Genomic DNA, 16579 nt, shown 5'->3' on the forward strand with positions numbered 1-16579 from the left:
ACCCTTGATCGAGGCCGAGGGCACTGCGGACAAGGCCCTCAGCAGACTGGTCAAGACAGGCAGAGTCAGTTGGTGCAGTACCTCTTGGCTGCCGGCGCGGGGTCTTTGACGCGTTGTTGGAGGGACTTGGTAGAGGCTGTTGATCGGAAGAGGATCGACAGGTTCGGGAAATGCTGTCTATGATGAGGGAGACTGGGAACTCGGGGTGCAACAAGAGGTTGCAGGATGTGTGTCCTGGAGACACGGGCAGTCAGGCGGTGTTGTATATCTACGTTGAGTACCTGGTGCTTGTAGACGGGCTATGAGCGAGCATTGAGTCAGGAGGCCTGTTCGGGGAGGGGGGTTCCTGGTTCCTGCTTACAGTATCGGTGGACGGGAGATACGTAGGCTAAGGCCTTTGCAGCGGGCTGACTGGTGGCTTAAGGCTCTCACTACTAGAGCATGCGGTACGTTCTGACCCGGGCGCGGGGAGGGGGCAAAGTTCCTTCACGAGAGCTAGCAACCTCTAGCGATAACGACGAGTGACGAGGGCCAGCTGGCAGCTAGTGGTGGTGCTGGCTGATTTCCCTTTCCATTATTGTCACTTGACCTGTGGCCGCCCGTTTGCAGCTGGATCTATTTGTAGCTCGGACCATCATCACAAGCAACTTCTGCGGCGGCGAGGCTCGCTGATCTGCACCAGATGAGCACGTACCGGGGCACTTTCGACGGCGAACCGCTTCGGACACAGCCTGACCCGGTCCATCAACTCATTCTATTCTCGACCGGACAGCTGATGATTCTGGCACGATTTCAGCGCAATCTGCAGCACAACACCGTCGAGTGTAGCCTAAATCAGCTGACCCGGTGGTTTGCACAACGTGCTATCGACATTCCTACGATGTGCAACCAACACTGAGCCCACGCGAGAGAGGATCGCGGGGATTGTCTAGCGTTGAGGAAAGAGAAGGACCATTTAGATAAAATTGTGAGATATTCAATATCGGAGAGTTGAACCCAGCTGCCGAAAACGTCGCATGGGCTCTCAATTTATCTGCAAGTAGGATCCATATACGCGACTCGAAGGATCGAGCATCGGGAATGCGGCCTTCCCTTCCTTCACAGGTACTTGCTTGGTGGCCGAACCGTGATGAACCTACTCGCAAGCACCTCCGGCCAGAAAAGGAGTCGGGTGTGATATCTTCATCTGCAGAACACGGTTGCATCGAAACAGTGTCGCGAGCATTTCGGATTGGGCAGAGGGCGCAGATGAGATTCCAACAAGCATATGGCCACGAGAGCCGAGCTTGCGACCATGGGACATATCTGTACGGAGCTCGTACCCTCTCATTTTGACTTGTTTGCCGCCGCCGCTGCTCTGGCCTTTGCCGCCTTCTTTCGGTTGCTTCTAATCAGAACCAGGGCAAGGAAAGTTCCAACAACAGCCGACCCAAACAGGGTGATGATGACGGGGATTCGAATAGCCCAGACACGAGGAGGAAAGAGACGTTGGAGTGGATGATCATCGTCGACAAATGGCTAAGACAAGCTTCAGTGGAGGAGTTGACCGACGAAGGGGTGAGAGACAAACCATGAACAGTGTCCAGAGAGTATAATAAAGGAAAATAGTCGTGGCTGCTATGAGCATAGCCATGCCCACGAGTTTGTCCAGCTACCGAAAAGGATCAGCATTTACGATTAGAGTATTCTCAGGAGCAGGGCACCGTACCATTTCTGCGAACTGATGTACCTCTCTTGATCCTGCCCGCCTTTACACAAGTGCTTTTTTGCTCGAGACTGCGCAAGGAACAAACAGTGGACGCGCTGGAGAAGTGAACACGATTCCGCAACTTAGTCGCGCTTTGGCAGTTTGCTCCCCCGGAGCTACCTAGGTAGTACGTACTATTGCTACGGAGTACTACCTAGTACTGCAGTGCAGCGAGTGGCAGCTAAAATTGGCTTGGCGGCTCAGGCAATCGTCAAATCTGGTCGGAGCTCACCTGCTCCCAACCTTCAAGCCAGCCGATCAGATCGATCAAGGTTCACGTCTATTCGGCACCAGAAGCTTGTAAGACATGCCTTCTCTTCGTCAACTTGAATTGGGTTTACGCCGAGCCAGCAAGCTTCACAAATGGGGCGCGACGCCGTGTTAAAGTGTCCGTACTGCAATACCTTGAGTAATTGTCACGTGAACGTTTGGCTTCCTCAACAAGTACATAAATCAGTCCGGGCACCACTTACTCCTACCTTCTTCTCTCCCTTTCTTCATGTTTTGGGGAGTCCGTCGTGAGTTGTGTTCAAACAAGTTGTATGTCGTGCACGCACGTATACACAGAAATTCTTTTATTAAGCCAGTGATGAGATATTGCAAAATCATTAAGAATTGCTCTTTCTCAAGCTCTTGAGATTTGAGAAACGAATGATCAACTGAGCAACGATTCCGAGGCTTGAGTCTGGGGCGTTTAGTCTTTCATTATTTACATCTTTGCTATCTACTCGAACTGACTGGACATGGCTATCTGAAGCTGCTACGGGAAAATGTGCCCTCATCAAAGCTATGGCCCAAGGTATGGAGGAGACCATGGGCCGGTACGCTTGCTTGAGGATATTGATCTAGGATGTTTGGGGAAGAGTCTGGTCATTTACTTCACCTTGGACAGCGTGTCGACCCTTGGTCTCATCATGACTTGTTTTCACCCTGCCTCATACTGATCGGTCACATACTGTTAGCCAAAGGACTATCAGCCGAGCCATGCCTCGTTCCCCGTCACGCGCATTTACGTGCTTGTTCAGTGCTAACAACGAATCAAACAAGCCCCGAAATACCGTTATACCACCTCAGGATCAATTCGAACCGGATATGCACACTGAGTAAAGCTCGCGCTGCTCCTTTCCTCTTCTGGAATCGGGGGCACGAATGAGTGGCTAAATGCCAAGTGCGCGTGATATGACGGCTCAGTGCGCCGGAGCCAGCATACGAGAAGAGAGGGTCCATTTCATTACACAGGCGACCAAGCAGCATCAGATTGAAAATGCCTTTCTGAAGGGACTATAGGTAACTGACAATCAAGCGGGCTTACATCATATTTCAGGATCCATGGCGAACTTGCGGCCTTGTCGCCAGTGTGATCCAGTTATCCCTTCAAGCCCCCGAACATCCCTCGTTACAGTCAACGGCGCGAGTGTCCAACCTGGCGGGGACGCATCGAGCGAGCGAGACAAGTCTTGACATGCTGAATGAACGCGGCTCAATGAGCTTCTACACTACTCGCAGTCTGCTGGAATATAAGATCAAAAGGTGAAGCCTTATCAAGCTAAATATAAGCACAGACAAACCCAGCGTCCTGATTGTATTGCCAACTCCAAACTCAGCAAACATACGTCCTTCCAAGCAGCCAGCGCAAAACCTTGACAAACGTTTCTCAAATACTCCGCTATCTAAGTTCCGGCACGGTTCACGAATCTAGGATCACGCAGGAACCTTGGAAATAAACAGCGACTCCCTGCTGCGCAATGCAAGCTCTCGAGCAGATGGCGAGTGGCCCCAATACTGGCAGCCTTGCTGGCTGGCTAGGATTCTAGGCCAGGCCGGGCTACCTGCCTCTAACGCTGACCCCGGGGGTACACCACCGACATGGGGATGGTGAGAAGCACCAGCTTTTGCTGATCATGAAGGCAGTGAGCATCAGTCTAGATCACGCCAATAGAGCTTCTACGAGACTCGGGCAGAATTAAGTCTTCTCTGATGCTCCCAAGTCCTATATCACTGCACAGTTTCCCCAAAGGGGTACCCAAGTCATGGTTAATTTCAATTATTACCTCGAGTTTATAAGCTACCTATCCCTAACATCAGCATTGTATCAAAGCGGTCTGTCGTCGAGGTCGTAAAGCAACACCACATGGTTATTATTAGAGTGCGGTGCAATGGGTGAGACGACTCTCATCCCACCAGCCTTTAGGGTAGCTAGCCCGAGCGTAGACCCTAGACGATTATGAATTTGTGTACACATCAGGAGAGCAGCACGGCCGGACTGCACTGATGATTTGCGCCAATCCAGAATTCTTCAAGCCGATTGCAGTCAGGCAGAGAGGTCTGACCAGGCTTAGGGGCTTAGGCTGAGCCCATACGGGGTGGGCTAAGGGGCTCAAGGCGGCGTTACCATCGACCCCAACGGGGTGAAGTCGCAAGCTGATCTAGTACCCGATACATGTAATTACACGTACCAAAGCTTGGCACCAGACATTTTTCCGACCTCCGACTTGCCTGCCTCTCTGTCTCTCTCACGAGCCTCACTTGTTCAAAATCTTGCGTCGACACACGTCGCAATGTCGATGTTCTCCTGAACCTGTGCCTCGTGCTGTTAACAGGGCGCCAGTGCAGGAATCGATCATGGCCGACACCGCGCTGCTCTCATCCGCCGTCCGTCTGCCCACCCCGCCTCCAGGCGCCTCATATTCTCCCGGCCCTTCTGGTGCAAAAAAGAGATCACCGCCATCTCGTTCGCCTTCTCCCAGGCGTCGGCGACCTGCGCCTCTTGAGAATGAACACCAGCACCGAAATGGACAGGGAGACTCAGCACGGGAAATTGACGAACGGGAACGCGAGCTGCTTGAGCGATTCAAGCCCAAAGAAAGTGATGATACTAGGCGGAAGCCCATGACGGCAGAGGAAAAGCAAGCTGCTGCGAAAGCAGAATATGAGAAACTTCTGACTATGCGATCCGGGGGCACGTACATTCCACCTGCCAAGTTACGAGCTTTGCAGGCACAAATCACCGACAAATCTAGCAAGGAGTATCAACGAATGGCCTGGGAGGCTTTGAAAAAATCCATCAACGGTCTCATCAACAAAGTCAACGTCTCGAACATCAAGCACATCGTACCGGAGCTCTTTGGGGAAAACTTAGTCCGTGGTCGAGGGTTATTTTGCAGAAGTATCATGAAGGCACAGGCTGCATCATTGCCCTTCACTCCCATCTATGCCGGCATGGTTGCTGTTGTCAACACAAAGTTACCACAGGTGGGAGAACTGCTCCTCAATCGCCTCGTTGTCCAGTTCCGCAAGGCCTTCAAACGGAACGACAAAGCCGTGTGCCTCTCTTCCACCACTTTTATTGCGCATCTCTGCAACCAGCAGGTCGCTCATGAAACCGTGGTGGCGCAGATCCTCTTACTACTCCTTCACAAGCCGACCGACGACTCGGTCGAAATTGCGGTTGGCTTGACCAGAGAGGTCGGACAACATCTCGAAGAAATGAGTCCACCCATCGCATTGGCCGTTTTCGACCAATTCCGCAGTATCCTACACGAAGCCGATATCGACAAACGGATTCAATACATGATTGAAGTGTTGTTCCAAGTCAGGAAAGATCGTTACAAAGACAACCCTGCAGTGCGGGAGGAATTGGACCTGGTCGAGGAGGAAGACCAGATCACGCATCAGGTTGATCTTGACGACGAGATTGAAGTTCAAGATTCATTGAACATCTTTAAGTACGACCCTGATTGGGAGGAACATGAAGAAGCATATCGGAAGCTTAAAGCTGAGATCCTTGGAGAGGATAGCGACGCCGATGAGGACGACGAGAGTGGTGATGAGGAGACTTCAGACGACGAGGATGTCGAGCAAGAACGTGCGATGGAAATCAAGGACCAGACCAACACAGACTTGGTTAACCTGCGCCGAACCATCTATTTGACCATCATGTCGAGTCTCGATTTTGAGGAGGCCGCGCACAAACTGATGAAAGTCCAACTGCCTACCGGCCAGGAACCCGAACTGCCCTCCATGATCGTCGAATGCTGCTCGCAAGAGAAGACTTATTCCAAATTCTTTGGTCTCCTCGGCGAGCGATTTGCGAAACTTAATCGGCTATGGACAGACTTGTTTGAGCAAGCATTTGCCAAATACTATGACACAATCCACCGCTACGAGACGAACCGCTTGCGAAATATTGCGCGCTTCTTCTCGCACCTCTTGAGCACCGATGCCATTGGCTGGCACGTCTTGTCTGTGGTGCATCTTAATGAAGACGAGACTACTTCGAGCAGCCGTATCTTCATTAAGATTCTCTTCCAGGACCTGGCCGAGGCATTGGGTATGCCCAAGCTTCAAGAAAGAATGAAGGACGATATCCTCCGACCCAGTTTTGCCGGCATCTTTCCTACAGATATTCCTCGAAACACCCGCTTCTCGATCAATTACTTTACCAGCATTGGCATGGGCGCTCTCACCGAAGAGATGCGCGAACACCTCAAGAACCTCCCCAGACCCGAGCCACCAGCGCTTCCTGCACCCAAGGATGATCGTTCTGGCTCTGAGAGCGTCAGCTCGTATTCTAGCTATTCAAGTTACACCACAAGTAGGTCCTCCAGGAGTCTTTCTCGGGAGCGCCCGACCAGGCGTATCAGGGATACTCGATCGCCCAGTGCAGATGACAGGCGTCGGGGAAGAAGCTCCAGCGACTCACGATCGCGCTCGCGATCACCGCCTCGACGTGGTGCGACAAGAAGAGACCGAAGTTCAAGTGTTTCAGTCTCTCGATCTCGATCTCGATCTCCGCCTCGTCGAACCCGCAAAAGGGCGCCGTCTTACTCGGTCTCCCCGAGTCCTCCCCCAAGGCGCCATGGCGGGCCACCTCGTGGACGAGCACGCACACGTTCGCAGTCATACAGCCATTCGGACGAGCCACGCTCTCCTTCGAAGCGCCTCCCTGCCCGGCGCAAAGACTCGTCCACCTCTCGTTCACGCTCCCCTCCAGCACGCCGAAACATCCCGCCTCCATCTCGGCGTCGCAATGTCTCTCCATCAACATCGAGATCGCCCTCGCCCCGCCGCATCGGCCGCAGAGCTCCCCAAGCCCGCGATCTCAGCCGCTCTCCATCGCAATCGGCATCCCCTCCACCTCGTCGCAGCAACGCTAGATATCCTCGGAGCAGGAGCGGCAGCAACAGTATTAGTAGAAGCCGGAGTCGGAGCCGGAGCTACACCCCTCCGCGACGCAGAGCACCTCCAAGGCGGAGACGCAATTCATCCAGTCAGAGCGATCGTTCAAGGTCTCGGTCTCCCTCGCCTCCACCTCGCCTGACTACTGGCTCCAGGCGAGGTGGAGGCAGGAGGCGCTCACCAAGCCCTGCCAGACGTGGCGGCATACGAAGTCCTAGTCCAGTGCGCCGTGGAAAAGACCGGACCGCGGGCACCGGTGCTGGCAGCGCGAGAACCAGGGCAGCCGATTTCAAATAAAGGAAACAGAGCTAGGAATGGCCAACGGGCGAAAATGGCTGGGGGGCAAGTAGGTCTGTTGACTTGGGTCTCCTTGAAGTTTGAGAAGCTGTGTGTCCTGGCAACCTGGAGACATTGTTCAGCTACTTGTCTCGCGGAGAAGACATTGCTCCTTCGAGGTTGATCCGAGGGATTATCGGGACAACCTCGACGCTTGATGATATCGTGTCCAGTATCATGATTATAGTAATACGAGCCTCCCAAGGGGGTTTTAATTTGACTCGTAACGCCATTTCATAAATGCATGACTAGGCCGTGGAACGTCTCATGAAAACATCCGCATCCATTCCCACCAGGCTGGGCTGTATAGAAGGCTCGCCGCTGTCACAAGTTCGCCTGAACGCCGCGGAGTGGAACTCAGATTCCCAAAGTCCGCTTCTCGCTTTCTGATTGAAGTCGCCATCCCAAAGCCATGTTCAACAGTGCTGACTCCGCCGCCATGGTATCCCAGTCCAAACCTGACGCCCAAATGTTGCAGCTGTTGCAACCATGAAACCAAGTGCGTGTGTCTCTCTCTCTGGTTTGGGCGTAACTTGTATCATACGGTATCGTCATCATAAGCAAACCTGACATCTTTCAGACCACGTCCTGTGCCGCCGCTTCTCCAACCGCTCCAGCCGTTGGGCCCGCGCACGCCCATGCTCTGGCAGAACTGTTCGTCGCCCTGAGGCCGCTCGTTCTTGGAGTTGCCGGTTAACATACTCTGGATGCTCATGCATACGCTCTCGACGCTCTGCACGGGCGACCAGCCGGCGGTGCCGAGCAGATCTAGACAGATGATTCCATTGCTGTAGATGTGTGGGTGAATGGGTATAGGTCGGCCGGGAAAGGGAGTGGGCGGTTGCGAGGTTTGGGGTTGCGATTGGGAACTCGAAGGCGCGGCGTCCGACGATGGCGGGACGTTGATGAAAGTGACTTCTGGAGATTCTAAAGGTTTCGTGTATATGTGTCAGCCAGCGCGCTGCGTTCTGCCCACGACGATGTCTTTCTTGTTCCCATCCAGGCCGCATGCGGTACACCCCACCACGCACTTACCGATCGGGTAGTTGTCGGAGAAGATGAAACTCAGCCGGAACACTTGGTTATTGTATAACGGGTTGTCGTCCAAGACTTGTATGTCGACCTGCCATTCTCGGAAGTCGTCTGCCTTGACCAGCTCGATTCCTGGGGGCAGTTTCTGCTTTGCCTATCGTACAGCCACACAGCACCTGTCAGAGTCGTGTTTGACGCAGAGTGGCGAGTCACACATTCGCCTGCCGTAGCGTGGTTCCGGAAAGGAAAGGAAATGGGTTCGAAAGCACATGTTATATCTGCTCATGGAAGGCGGAAGCGGGGAAACGCAGACGAGAAATAGGTAATACCTTTTGTAGCTCCTGTGGTGGTTATCGTCAGCTCAGTCCGGCGCCCGGGAACAGTGTCGAGGATGTGGAGTTCATTTCAGTACACACTTTTGCTAGCCTTTTGGCGGTAAACATGGTTGAGGATACCAGCGATCGCAACGAGGAGGGCTGCTCGTGGACTCGGGCGCAGGCAATGCTAGAAGGCTGCCAGATGTGGGTGGCAGAATCGGGGAGCAAGGAGGAAGAATCACGGCAGAGCCCGAGTCATTTGGCTTGTGTGCTTTAAGTCTGCAATGAGGGCTGAGGAGTGTACAAATGTATGGTATTGCGGGATACGGATGGTCTGAGGAAAGCACCAGTCATGAAGAATTGCATGGCGTGGAGTCCGGAGTACGGAGGAGGAAGTTTGGAGAAGATGCGTATGACATCGATCAAACGCTAGCCTGTCGTTTGAAACCAAAGCCACGTCAACACCTTCACACCTACTACCTAAGTACTCAGTCCGTACCTACTAGTACTCCGCACTCCGTACTCTGTACCCATTCTTCTTCTACATTACAGTATGGGCCAGCCTCGAGTTCGGTCATGGTTATTCTTGTTCAGTTCAATTCCAATAATAGAAATCTGCGTATGTTCCACAGAGAATCTCTCAAAGAAGGTCGTAGAGCCAATGTTGGCAATCCACCACCAGCACCCTCTCTCCCCCAACAACGAATCCCTTCGCGCCACAAGAAACACTTGATCTACATCCACCCAGCTAATTTGGCGTCGTCTTAGGCTCGGTTTTCTCCTCCGTGGCAGATTCCGAGGTCGGGCTCGACGTTGCTGGTGGAGGAGCCGCGACAGGCACGCCATGGGTGAAGGCAACCTGATGACCGGTGTTATCGTCATTGAACAGTGACCACTCGCCGACAACCTCGTCAGAGAACTGATCGATATCCAGCCCGATGATTTCGGCCTCGTCGGCGACGCGCAGGTGCAGGCCCGGAATGTACTTGAGGATCAGGAGCATAATCACGGAGAGGGTAAAAGACCAGGCGGCAATTGCGGCGATTTCGGCCAGCTGCCGCGCGATCTGGCTGCCCACCCCGTCGATACCGCCAGGGGCCAGTGTGGCGCCATCGAGAGATGACACTGAAGAAGTGGCGAAGATGCCGGTCAAGAACGCCCCGCAGATACCGCCAATGCCGTGGAGCTTGAAGACTTCGAGTCCATCGTCGATGCCCATCCATTCATTCACGTTCTCGAACAGGCTGATGACGATGGCGGTGATGAAGCCAATAGCAGCTCCGCACCACACCGACACGTAGCCGGCGGCGGGTGTGATTCCGACCAGACCGGCGATGACACCCTCACAGGCGCCGATAACACTGAACTTGCGATGTCTGATGTAACCCATCATAACCGCTCCCGCGACACCGGTGGAGGCGGCCATGTTGGTGTTCCACACAGCCATCATAGCCCTGATACTTCCATTCAGAGCGCTCCCCCCGTTGAAGCCGAACCAGCCGAACCAGATAAGGGTGGTTCCGAGAAAGACAACGGTCACGTTGTGCGGTTTGTAGATGTGCTTTTCGCCATAGCGGCTTCGCTTACCCAGTACCAGCGCGTAGGCCAGACCCGCTGTTCCGCTGGAGATGTGGACAGGGCCGCCGCCGGCAAAGTCGAGAGCGGGCAAGGTGAAGAGCCAGCCATTTGCGTTCCAGGTCCAGTAGGCAATGGGGCAATAGCATATTGTCGCCCAGCAGAAGCCAAAGATAATGGATGGAAGGATGCGGCCGCGTTCGAAAGCGCCGCCGACCACGATCATGGTGGCGCAGGCGCAGAACATCAGCTCGTAGAAGCAGAAGACGATATCAGGGATGACGGCAGATCCCCAAGAAGGCGCAGCCATCACCTACAAGCAGTCAGCATACGTTGCTTTGCAATCACAGGCTGAGTCGATTGTACTGACATCCTTCAGACCGAAGTTGGTTAGATCGCCGATGAAGGGCCCGCCATTTCGAGAGAACGCGAGAGAGAAGCCCCAGAAGGCCCATTGGAAGGTGGCGACAGCCATGACGGTCAAGGACTGGAAGATCATGGCAAGAGCCGACTTTCGGCGCGACATGCCACCGTACAGCAGACCGATACCGGGGACAATGAGGAAGACGAGACAGCCCATGAGAACCTGGTAGACATATTCCCACTCGAGGCCAACGTAGGGCGCGTTGACGTCCATCTCCTCCGGATTGCCGCCATTGGGGATGCTCGCGTTGAAGGTTGGCTGCAAGAATGTCAATGAAAGGCCCATACCAGAAGAAGCAGAGCACGCCGGGCTCACTTACGGGAACTGGTGCTGTAGACATGGCTGCCGGCTCGAGTCACAGGATCAATTGACTGGGGCGTTCAGGGTTGGTTCACGGGAGGGAAAGTCATGTAGGGCCAGGAAGGAACAACCTGCCTATATAGCCTCGAGACACAGCAGGAACACCGGCGGCTAGCCGGGGATGCGTGAAAAGCACAAAAAAAAAAAGAACTTCACCGTTCATCCCCACGCTACATCCCTGTCACGCGAGGCACCAACATAGCGAATGCGCGCCAGAAAGACGTTAGACTCGACGATGTGCTGGCCTCGAAGCGAAATCGAGGTCCAGGAGCAGCCCAGGTGTGACAACCATTGACTAAAAAAGGAGTAGCCAACAGAGTCGGAGATGGGTACCCTGGGGTTAGGGCTGATTGATATCAGGGCGGCCAGGAGACATCAGCCACGAGATTGGAGGAAAGAGTTGTCGTCCTAACGCCTCGAACACAGAAGAAACGAGACGCGTCGAGGTGGCTACCCTGTCGTCTCCTCGATTAGCGAGCCTTGTTGGCTAAAGAGGCCGCAGACTGCAGTGCCTCAGTTCAGCTTATCAGTGGAGCTTTGCCAAGGGCGGGCCAAGGCTGACGGTGCGGAATTTCCAGCCCCGCCGCGGGTCCAGCCTTGCGCCTATCTTCGCGTGTTAGGCCAATGGCACGGGCAAGGTCGGGATAAGCACCGGGCGTTCCACAATCTCTCGCTGTTTCGTATCATGCTTAACGTTGCTTCTTTTCGGGCGGTGGAGCTGGAGGATGCAATGGAGCAGCCGCGACGGAGAGGAGAGGCCGGCCGCACCCCGGAGTACGGAGTACAGAGTACGGATCCTATGTGTGGTGTAGGTACCGGGTAGGTAAATCCACTGGACGCCACGAGGACATTGCCAGCTTCAACTCGAAGTTCGGCTGGTCAGCCAAGCATGCGCTGGGCATCAAGACCTGGGAATGCGCTGTGATACGCACAGACGCCTGATGGAAGGTAGGTAGAACCACGAGTGCTGTCCAATAAAATACTTACTCGTCCCCTCCAGGAAAGTTGCTTCTCGCCCTCTGCCGCTGTCCCGAGTAGCAAGCGGGCAGGTATGTCAAGTTTCAGCCAGGAATAAGGCCTAGTCCGGTCTGTCCTGCGTAGCGACCTTATCGTGCCGACAAGGAGGCCATAGAGATCGCTAAAAGAAAAACGCTCTGATTCTCGAAGTAAAGACGTATGGCCTATGCACTCGCGCTCTGGTCAGGGTCTGAAGCACTCACTCCTTCGAATTGCCGTTGATATAGGCGAATTGGGCCGCTACTACTCCGTACTGCCGATGCTGTCTTCGTAGCCAAGGCACAGCTAGGCTGGCCGATTGAGGAGGGGTCCGATGGAGCAAGAGCAGCTGGTGCTGTGAAAATGCCACAGATATGATAAGACGGCATACTGCCTAGGGCATACTACCTAAGGCTAACTTGAATTTGAAGCCCATGCCGGACAGAGATGTCCGACAAAGACTACGAAGTAGGACTACGTACTCTGTACATACGCTAACGGAACGGGCAACAAGTCAAACAAGTCAAACAAGTCAAATACAGCAAACATAGCAAACAACGCAAACAACGCAAACACCACAAATGAGACACTCGTGACAAAGCAGGTCCTCCCCTGCAAGATCCTGGCCAGTGCAGCAAGCTAAGAGTAACATACGAATGAATGCTTGGGTCCCGACGATGCAACCTCGACTAACCGACAGTTGACCATGATCAGCATTGGGGTTCCTTTTCTTCGGTCGGCCCCGGCATCCTGAGTGCCCCAGTGAATACAGCGTGAGTTCGCAGTCTACTGTGTACTAGGTAGATGTTGCGCCGATGATACGACTCCCTCGCTCTTCGAAACCAAGCCGTGACTGTATCCTGGTTGTTGCGAGAATTGGATTCTCCTTGATGCTTGCGATACTGTCCCCATTGTCCACAAACCGCTTTCTGCAGTTTTTATTATGCGTTCACTGTCCAGCCTGCTGTTGTCAGCTTTCTTGACCTCGACCTGCGCTCAATATTTCCCCGCGACGCCAAAGAATGTGACTGTCATCAAGTCTCAGGTCCAAGAAGGGGTTACAGTCTCCTACAAAGAGGTATATCTATGTTGAGACGGTAGTAGATTACACTGACATGGCCATCTGTCAGCCTGGAATATGTGAAACAACCCCCGGAGTACGGTCATACGCCGGTTACGTCCATCTCCCACCCCATATCTTGGATGATCTTCTCGGGCCAGGTCAAAACTACACTGTCAATACGTTCTTCTGGTTCTTCGAGTCCCGCAAAGATCCCGCCAATGCACCACTTTCAATCTGGTTAAATGGTGGTCCTGGAAGCTCATCCATGATTGGTCTTCTGCAGGAGAATGGTTGGTTGATGATCTTATCGTGGCTGTGGCGTGTCTCAATCCTCGACAGGGCCGTGCAATATCAACTATGACTCCAACACCACCACACTCAACCCATGGTCATGGAACAACGAAGTCAATATGTAATGCAGGTCGACTTGTTTCTTTCAATTGCTGACCCGCTACCAGGCTCTATATCGATCAACCCAATCAGGTCGGCCTATCGTACGATGTCTTGAAGAATGGAACGCAAGATTTACTCGACCCCAGCGGAGATGTGACTATCAGTGATTTTACCACTGGGGTCCTTCCGGAGCAGAACAGCACTTTTCTGGTCGGGACTTTCCCCAGCCAACTGCTTAATTCCAGTGCAAACGGAACGACAAACTCTGCACGCGCGTTGTGGCATTTCGCTCAGGTCTGGTTTCAGAACTTTCCGGCGTACAAGCCGAACGACAACCGTGTGAGCATCTGGACCGAGAGCTACGGGGGCCATTATGGCCCAGGCTTCGCCGCATTCTTTCAAGAGCAGAACGAAAAAATCGCCAATGGCTCGTGGAGCGATGCGGGCGAGACATTTGAAATTCACCTGGATACACTCGGCATCATCAACGGCTGTATCGATACGCTCACCCAAGAACCCAGCTACCCTCAGATAGCATACAACAACACGTACGGGATCCAGGCAATCAATCGCACCACCTACGAAGGCGCGATGAATGCCTTTACCAAACCCGGTGGCGTGCGTGAGCAAATCGAAATGTGCAGAGCCCTGGCAGCAGAAGGAGACCCGGAAAACCAAGGCAATAATGCGACTGTGAATGACGCCTGTTCTGCAGCCAACGATGCTACGTGGGATGTCGAAGGTCCCTATACGGAAGTCTCTGGGAGAAACTACTACGACATTGCCGCCATAGATCCGGATCCATTCCCCCCAAGCTACTACATCGGCTATCTAAATCAGCCACACGTGCAAGCAGCACTTGGGGTGCCGGTAAACTACACCAATCCTGGTGGAAATGCAGCGTACTATGCTTTCGCAGACACGGGTGATTATCCACGTGGCGGACTGCTGGAGGACCTTTCGTATCTCATTGATCGTGGGATCAAGGTTGCCTTTGTCTACGGAGACCGGGACTATGCGTGCAACTGGATCGGAGGAGAGGCGGTGTCGCTTGCAGTTAACTACTCTCACTCTTCGGACTTTGCCTCGGCCGGATACGAGAACATTACCGTCAATTCTAGCTACATTGGCGGGCTCGTCAGGCAATTTGGCAACTTCAGCTTCTCCCGGGTTTTCCAGGCGGGCCATGAGGTTCCAGCCTACCAGCCAGAAACTGCGTACGCGATATTCCACCGGGCCCTGTTTAATCTCGACATCGCTACGGGCAAAGAAGACACGGCCCAGAACAGCAGCTATTTCACCACTGGTCTTGGGGACACCTGGTCCGTCAAAAACGCCCCTCCGAAGAGCGAGCCGCCTATCTGCTATTCCTATAACCCACTGGCCACATGCACCGAGGGCCAACTAGACAGTATCGTTAACGGGTCTGCCCTGATTCAGGATTACATCGTTGTTGACAACTACACCAAGGGCCAATTCCCGTCACTCGCCAATGCCACCAACAGCAACAGCACAGGGGGCGAGACACCCAGCGGGGCTGGCGGACAAAACAATACTACGGGAGGAGGGGATGGCAATGGCGCCGTAATGCTAGGTGTGAGTGCAGACTTATGGCTGTCAGCCATCATTGCGGTGGCCATTGCCTGCTGTGTGTGACGACCTGAAACTTCCTTTGCCTCAGATAATGTGGCTTTCAACTAGTGATCGTTGCTGACCTTACTCCAACACGATGGGTCCGGGTGAGAAGAGAGTTGGGCACGGCTCGGATACAGGACTTTCTTGTATCCTGGCCAAACATTGCAATTGCTGTCCTAACACGCCCACATGTTTGTTTATATCCTTTTGGTTGTTATAATTCCCGATAAAGCAGGCTGTACTTCTTGTTGGTATAGTCTTCCATCAAGCCAAACACAAGCCACCACACCAGTGAGAATGTCGCCAGCTCGCCATCTATGCAGGGCAGGGCATCGACATACCTCGCCACCATTTGATGAGCATGTGCCTCGTTCTGCTGGTTCATGTCTACATCTATATTTGCATCTGCGACTCTTGCTATCCGACTTCGTTATTTATTGTCCCTTTCTCTTTTCCATTCCAGCGTCTTGACATCACTGTCTCTGGGGTCTCTCGTTTCGTTCGACGTACCAAGCTTCCTCCCGATGGCATGGACTTGGGCCTGCTCCGACCCGGACGACTTGCTGCTGTGGATAAAACAGTAGAAAGGTACGATGGCGATGATGCCGGCGGTTGCGATCCTACAGCAGAAAGAAAAGATAAGTTAGCGTTTGGTACTGCTGACTTGAGATACATTCAAACAGCCAGACGCAACCAGAGGAGCTTGAGTCGACAAGCCCTTCGACAGACACGGGATTTACCACACAACTCGACACGCCACTCGAGTACTGACAGAGTCGAGTGCGTTCCTACTCATATCGTCTTCTCTCCACGCGGTTGGGCTCTCAAGTCGTCTCGGCTCTCCCAAATCCACGTCGAAAATGTAGGGACGAACGCAGGTGAGATGCTATTCCAACACGCTCTTCAGTAACAGAGCGAGGAAGAAGTCCAAACTGAATTCCAGCTTACAGAGGCAGTCTGATACCGCTCCTGTATCCAGGCAGTGGATAGGTGTCGTTATATGATGCCTTGGACACGAGAAACTACCAAAATTCTCTTTCCTTGTCCTCGACGAGATTGACGACGCCTCGCGTTGGAGGTCAAGCGCGAGACAGACCTTGTCGTTCGAATGGCCGATGCCTGGCACGGGATGGCGAATTTGAGAGGCATTGTTTCGACGTTTGATGTAAAGAGACACTGAGAGGTCGATGTTAAGAGGCAGTGGACGATGATTATTTTGCTGAAAACGCTTTGGCCTGGTACCAACCATATGACAGCGATGTTCTCCTGACTAGGTAACTCGGAATTTTTGAGAGGAGACTAGATTCTCTACACCACGGAAGAGAAGAGGGAAAGGAAGCGGCAGATCTAATTCTTTGAAGATGCCAGCGCACTGGCAGCCACCGACTTGATGTAATCAACATCGAGACAGTAATATGATTGAGAAATACTAGGTTAAAAACAACCGCAAACCTCGTTTCTGGTGAGGCCAGAAGCCTTGATTAACCCTGTTCTACCGCCAGCACCAACGTCGTACATTTCCC

At 53.3% G+C, this 16579-nt stretch overlaps 5 protein-coding genes across 5 annotated transcripts; 2 read left to right on the forward strand and 3 right to left on the reverse strand.

The window, feature by feature from the left end:
• Positions 1-1347: 1347 nt before the first annotated feature.
• On the reverse strand, positions 1348-1518 carry A1O3_01329 (dolichyl-phosphate mannosyltransferase polypeptide 2, regulatory subunit; the record flags this gene model as incomplete). Its single annotated transcript, XM_007731477.1, has 1 exon — positions 1348-1518. A coding segment is annotated over one exon (171 nt), but the record flags the coding sequence as incomplete, so codon positions are not given.
• A 2851-nt stretch (positions 1519-4369) lies between these two features.
• A1O3_01330 (cyclohexanone monooxygenase) lies at positions 4370-6903 on the forward strand (the record flags this gene model as incomplete). Its single annotated transcript, XM_007731478.1, has 2 exons — positions 4370-6304; positions 6421-6903. 2 exons carry the CDS (start codon positions 4370-4372, stop codon positions 6901-6903), a joined length of 2418 nt encoding a protein of 805 aa, XP_007729668.1.
• An 896-nt stretch (positions 6904-7799) lies between these two features.
• On the reverse strand, positions 7800-8736 carry A1O3_01331 (uncharacterized protein; the record flags this gene model as incomplete). The annotated part of the gene is made up of 3 exons (XM_007731479.1): positions 7800-8188; positions 8297-8447; positions 8710-8736. 3 exons carry the CDS (start codon positions 8734-8736, stop codon positions 7800-7802), a joined length of 567 nt encoding a protein of 188 aa, XP_007729669.1.
• A 622-nt stretch (positions 8737-9358) lies between these two features.
• A1O3_01332 (uncharacterized protein) lies at positions 9359-10894 on the reverse strand (the record flags this gene model as incomplete). Its single annotated transcript, XM_007731480.1, has 2 exons — positions 9359-10498; positions 10556-10894. 2 exons carry the CDS (start codon positions 10892-10894, stop codon positions 9359-9361), a joined length of 1479 nt encoding a protein of 492 aa, XP_007729670.1.
• A 2186-nt stretch (positions 10895-13080) lies between these two features.
• On the forward strand, positions 13081-15077 carry A1O3_01333 (carboxypeptidase D; the record flags this gene model as incomplete). The annotated part of the gene is made up of 3 exons (XM_007731481.1): positions 13081-13318; positions 13368-13440; positions 13487-15077. 3 exons carry the CDS (start codon positions 13081-13083, stop codon positions 15075-15077), a joined length of 1902 nt encoding a protein of 633 aa, XP_007729671.1.
• Positions 15078-16579: the final 1502 nt, after the last annotated feature.

Source organism: Capronia epimyces (genome assembly GCF_000585565.1).
Source record: "Capronia epimyces CBS 606.96 chromosome Unknown aczIQ-supercont1.1, whole genome shotgun sequence".
In the NCBI taxonomy this organism is placed as follows: domain Eukaryota; kingdom Fungi; phylum Ascomycota; class Eurotiomycetes; order Chaetothyriales; family Herpotrichiellaceae; genus Capronia; species Capronia epimyces.